We start from the raw sequence: 6215 nt of genomic DNA, 5'->3' as shown, positions 1-6215 counted from the left end.
GCAACCAAGACACACTTTGCCTTGTGATTGGATATCCACTTATCTCCCAGTCAGTGTAAGCAGGGGGCATTCAAGGATACAATGGAGACAGCTGATACTTCATGCATATATATATATATATATATATATATATATATATATATATATATATATATATATATATATATATATATATATATATATATATACATACACACACACATATGGTTCTCTTTCTTACAATTAAAATTATTGAATTGATTTAAATTATTTAACAACCATAATTTTTCAGCAAGTTATCTTTCTGTATTGCTACCAATGTGCCTAGTATATATGACAATTATTTCTGATAATTCACAAATATTAATAACTCTTAGGAGAGTGGGCAGTCATGGCCAGCTCTGATGGCCATCACACGTACATGGAATTCCCAGCATTCAGCCAGAGCCACATCATGCCGTGGATTGCTGAAGAAGATGCCAAGGTCTTCCCTAGCCATCCCAGTGTGCCAGAGTGCTGTTCCCGCTTCGACATGCTCCTGGCCGAAGACAATGCCTGGCTGGTGCAGAGGACCGAGGCGACCACACCCCCCATGAGGGATGAAGGGCTGCCCCATTGCAAGGAGGCAGGGCAGTGCCCAGTGATTGACAGCAGAGGACGAGAGCCATGCCCAGGCACGAATGGGCAGGTGGATATGGAAGACAGATGTCTGGAGCAGGTCCACACCCTTGTTGTAGAAGAGGTGCTGAAGGACATTGAGACAGCATGCAAACTGCTTAACATCACTCCAGGTCGGCAAGTCCTCTAGGACAGCAGCTACACACCAGTGATAATGAGAAAGTGCAATTAAGCAATTCCATCTATATATGCAAAGGAAATATATTTAAGTATTTGTCTATATATATATATATATATATATATATATATATATATATATATATATATATATATATATATATATATATATATATATATATATATATATATATATATAGCCATACCTAATAGAGCTCCATACATTTAGTTGTAAGTTCACTACTGTTGTATTGTGGAATCAGTTGAATCCTGCAGCTAGCATGCACTGCGTCAACTTAACTAACCTCTCTCATGAATGACCTGTTTTTTTAAGTACATTTGTACTGCAAATGCTCTAGTAAATACTGTTTAAGTAAACACATACAGATACTCACATGAACACACATTATTTTAAAAAATAATATCCAGACAAAATATTCAGACAGCACCTGCTCTGTTTTCAAAATATAAAAGTGCAGAAATGAGGAATGAAAGGAAAGGCACTGGTGCCCTACAGCTGCAGCCTAGACTAGGGTCAGCTCACAGCCCACATGAAGCTATATTATATATTTCAAATATATATTTAAAGAGTACATATTGCTTAATATATTTAAATATATCTGTTTTGTATATTGGTTTTAAATAGGAGAAATGTTATTTAAGGACTCATAAGTTGTAATATGTAACTTAATAATTCTTAAACAGAAAGAAAATTATGTACTCATAAATAAAACTGCACCCAAAAAAGTGAATGATCCTTGGGGTAAGCAGGTTTCTGTTTGCTAATTTGCAAGTGTTTGGAAGTGTGGTTTGAGTAAGTTTGCTAACTTAAACATCACTGCACAATCAGACACAGCACTGCATGTAGGTAGGGCCCTGTGCTGACGTGCGATTGGTGCAGGATTGTTGATCATTCCACCTTGCGCAAATGTCATTTGTTGAGTGTCATTCACACAATAACTGACTTTCTCCTAAAAAAAAAAGTGTGACAAAAGAAAAAAGATCAAATTTCTCCTGTCCTTTCTACACTTTATGGTACAATGCCAAACACAATACAAGTACTTTTTCCATAGAGGCAAAGATGTCCTTCAAGTGACATGTCCTGCTGTCTGTGTGTGTGGAGTGAGTCTGTACGTTGGTTCTCACTACAAGCATGTGTCCTCCCATCAGACCCTGCAGAGTGGAGTTCGGGACATGTACAGAAATGGCTCCTCTGGACAGAGCATCTTTATAGACTCCCACATGTGGGACGGGCTTTCCAGGACCTCAGCGGCAGCGACCTGAGTATGATGACTGAGGACGAGTTTAGGCTGCGCTCTTCACAGTGTGGGGATGTGCTCTATGCTCACCTGGACATTTGGAAGTCAGGTATTTGTTTTGGTAATTGTTGTTCTTATTTTGATCAAAGTATCAGAGTCCAAAAGTCCAGGTCCATAAAATGAAGAATGTTGTACTAAGTAAGTAGATCTTTTAAAAAAAACTGTCTGTGAAAGCCAATCTGCCATGTTTCATCACTGACCTTACTGACCTTACGTTGTAGAGATGGCATCCTTGTGCTTTCTGCATGCATTTTTCATGGTAAAACCCATAGCGGACGTGACTTTGGACATGAATGGTGATTTTGTTATTGTGATCTAATATGGTTGTTGACCTTCCTTTTAGCTGCCTGGATGAAAGAGCGATGTTCTCCAGAAAATAACAGCTTCCTTGGTAAGGTCATGTTCAGTTAAACAAAAGTGAGTCATGAATAAAACTGGAATATTAGTCAGTTTCATTTGCATAGCACTTCTAAAAACAAGGTATACAGTTTGATGGGGTTTTTTTTGTAGTCTCTACATAGAGTAGAGTTAGCATGTTTTCAATGACACATACAGAACAGTAATAAAAGCACAGTGAGCACTATAAGGTGAGTTGTGCAGAAAGGTGATAAGCCGCGGGTTTGGTGGGTTCCAGGGCCCGACGAGCTGTGTGCTGAGGCAGACTCCTCCTGTACCGGCCAGCCCATCCACCTGTGGCAGTTCCTTCGTGAACTGCTCCTGAAACCCCACAACTATGGGCGCTCCATCCGGTGGCTCAACAAAGAGAAGGGTGAGCTCATCCTTGAGAGATCTGAATGAATGGGAATGAATGGGAATGAATGGGAAAAAGAACAAACGAATTAATGATCAACATTATCTATTTTAAGCTGAATTTAATTAGAATTCAAATGCAAGAAACCTGAAAAAGAAGTTAGCTGACCTTTGTTTACTTTTTTTGTTTGTTTGTTTTTTACTGGGTGTAATGTTACACTGTTGTTCATTCCTTTATCTCCAGGTATATTCAAAATCGAGGACTCTGCCCATGTGGCCAAACTGTGGGGGATCAGGAAAAACCGACCCGCTATGAACTATGATAAACTAAGCCGCTCCATCCGGCAGTACTACAAGAAGGGCATCATCAAAAAGCCGGACGTATCCCAGCGACTGGTCTACCAGTTTGTCCATCCTGTATGAGCAGACCAGGCGTCAGAGACAGCAGTGACACAGTAATGAAGCGCCCAGAGACTACTTACTGTAGCACTAGGTGGAGAACCAATGGACTTAATCACCCCAGTCCCTGACAGCTCTGCAAAATAGCAATGACTTCTTAATGGGTCTGTTGTGTTAATAAAAACTGATTTAAAAAGAAGAGGAAACCAGGAAATGGAGCCAAATCTATTTATCATATGCATTCAGAGCGTTTTGATTGATTGTTTGAACTACACAATAGTGAGCAGTGTATTTCTTCCCAGTTTTCTTATCATCAACAGCAGCATCATACAAACAAAATGTGAACTGCCTTTGTTCTATTTTGTTTTTGCATAATCTGCCTCAGATGGCATATTTAGGATAGATGGAGTATGGGTTGACATTTCTTTATGGTCTGTTCATAATTTTCCATCTAGTTTTTTTTTACCTCTTATTAATGTAGACCACAGCGGCAGTGTGAAAACATGTAATATCCAGTAGGGTTTGTGTTAAACAAAGGCTAATATTCCTAATAACTAACATATGACAATTAAGATTATGCAAATGAACTCATGATGGTTCCCATCTCATTGTTAACCATGGCAACCTCAGTTTCATTCAGAACTCTGTTACTGTTATCAATGGTTATCTTACATCCACATGACCACATGCATATCTGTGGCTGTGCATCACTGCCAGCGTGGTGGATCAGACTCATGGTACTCCTGTCACTGTTAGTATACTGCAGCATTGTTCTTACTGATCAGGATAGGCCTTGATTTCCATCTCATTAAAACTGATTTATGTGAATGTAGATAAGGTTCGTTAGTGTGAACCCCTTTTGTCTTGGGGAGAAGGTATCAGGTGTATGTGCAAACATGCTGCTGTTGTCCTCCAAGGCTTGTGGAGGAAGTCCAGGGCTCTTGTTGTCTTCCGGGGTAGTAACAGGAAGCCCTGTGCCCTGGGTACACCCTTCCCTGCTGCGTATTTACTCAGCGCACACAGGTCTATGTGTGCCTGTTTACTCTTGTCATGAGCATTCATGAGAGTGATGAAGGGTAAGGTGTTCCCAAAATGCTAAGTTGACACAAGGATGTTTAGCGACACGCAAACTGTCTAAACCATCAAGAATATTCTTCTAACCAAAGTTTATCCCAGCAACCTGGTTCAGAACATATACCACTGTTTATTTTTACCAAAGTTCAAGAAATGAAAAAACCCCAAACATTTTAAATGGTGTATTTTGACCATGACTTAAGCATTATTTTTGTTTGTGTTACACTGCATTTATTCTGTTTAAAAGGAACTTGCCTTTCTCCTGTAATTTGATTAATTTTGTCTGTCACTTTGCTGATTAAAAGACAACACAAAACACATCACAAGATTCAAGTAACATGGGGGACAATGAGACTATGGTGGGTGAATGCTACGGCATTGACAAACATAACCCCTTTTCTCATACTGTAGTTGAAATATTCCCATAATGGACTACGATAGTTATTAGTTATCACAATAGGCAGAGCACAGACATGTCTGAAAGAGCGCAGACGAAGGCTTACAAGTCTTCACAGAAGTTGCTGAATGGTATCACTGTAGAATCATGCAAGAGAAAATAACACAACTGTTTTTTTTTAAATTGTTTCCGTCTTGTGCTTAAATGATTAGGCCATCACTGAACTTGAATGTATCTTGGAAGGTTACTTATATTACTCCTGCATGTGACAGAGTGTCACACTGGTCATCACGTTCCTCTTTAGTGCTGAACAGGAGGGTGTGCATATGGAATAACGTGTCTGTTCAGTCACACATTAAGAACAATCGAAAATGTGATTCCTCCCACCAGCAAACCAGAGCGCACAGTTGGTCTTCTCAACAAACTCGGTGTCTCCTCCCAGCTAATACTGCATTACTGACATGACTTAAATCTCAACTTCATCATCATAATCGGCATGGTTTTAATTTCATTTGTTTTTATCTTAATGCATATTAAAATGAACTTAATGTCATATTAAGATGAACAGGCACTACACCAGTAAGGAGCTCAAACTACATCACTGTTAACATACATACATCCTCTAGATTGCTAAAGTAGTTTTCACAGCAGAAGCCATCATCCTCTTCATATGCATAAAAAGCAATTCAACAGGGAAAAAAAGCATTTACACATTTTGTTACTGTCTCAACCTAGTTTTTGTCTCTACTCAACACAGTTGTACAGTTACAATAGAATATAATCTTTAAATTACATCATCATATACAAATAAGACAGCGTGGACCACGCGCATTTATACAGGTATGATACATAGACAGTTTGCAGTCAAAATGAAAATAACACAATATGGTTCCTATAGAGTGTAACATTATTAGGATTTTCTTCATTTCCATTATTTTGTTGTTTAACATTTACAAGTATGACACTACATATTGTTCTGGAGTTCAACCACTTGTATTTTTTTCACTTTTTGTCTATACATCAACACAACTCAGACACACTGGATATAATAAAGATGTTTCATCTTCCCCAACACATCAATACCCATATTATATGGTGCACTGTTGTGTTTGTGTGTGTGTGTGTGTGTGTGTGTGTGTGTGTGTGTGTGTGAGAGAGAGAGAGAGAGAGAGAGAGAGAGAGAGAGAGAGAGAGAGATTCTCTTTCTGTGAGCGTGTCTGTATCTGTGTAGACCATACTGTATATATCCATAACAATGAAAGTAATTTTTGCTTGGCTGGACAGCTTATATTAATACAAACATACAAGCTGGTGGGATTTCTCCTCTCCATCCAAAGTCTTGCCTACTCCTCAGCAGTTTTCCAGTAAAAAATCATCTACAACAATGGCAACAACCATCGTGAATCTTCAGGCCCTTTATTTATATCTACACTATGCCCTCTTGACACTAGTCACAATGTGAGCTGGTTTCAGACTGTCCACCACAACAACGCATGTGTTGC

General features: G+C 39.0%; 1 protein-coding gene across 1 annotated transcript; it reads left to right on the top strand.

Annotated features, from left to right (window-relative positions):
* Positions 1-370: 370 nt before the first annotated feature.
* On the top strand, positions 371-3266 carry LOC113572350 (SAM pointed domain-containing Ets transcription factor-like). The gene is made up of 5 exons (XM_027001807.2): positions 371-770; positions 1945-2142; positions 2437-2484; positions 2728-2862; positions 3088-3266. The coding sequence occupies exons 1-5, from the start codon at positions 371-373 to the stop codon at positions 3264-3266; spliced, it is 960 nt and encodes a 319-aa protein (XP_026857608.2).
* Positions 3267-6215: the final 2949 nt, after the last annotated feature.

The sequence above is a fragment of the Electrophorus electricus genome, chromosome 24 (assembly GCF_013358815.1).
Source record: "Electrophorus electricus isolate fEleEle1 chromosome 24, fEleEle1.pri, whole genome shotgun sequence".
NCBI lineage: Eukaryota > Metazoa > Chordata > Actinopteri > Gymnotiformes > Gymnotidae > Electrophorus > Electrophorus electricus.
The sequence above is the reverse complement of the archived record's forward strand: the minus strand, read 5'-3'. Positions and strand labels throughout refer to the sequence as shown.

Coding starts and splice junctions, on each gene's coding strand:
- LOC113572350 (XM_027001807.2), top strand. CDS start 371: ATGGCCAGCTCTGATGGCCATCACACGTACATGGAATTCCCAGCATTC. Junction 771..1,944: donor ACTGCTTAACATCACTCCAG/GTCGGCAAGTCC, acceptor TCCTCCCATCAG/ACCCTGCAGAGTGGAGTTCG. Junction 2,485..2,727: donor AGAAAATAACAGCTTCCTTG/GTAAGGTCATGT, acceptor GGTGGGTTCCAG/GGCCCGACGAGCTGTGTGCT.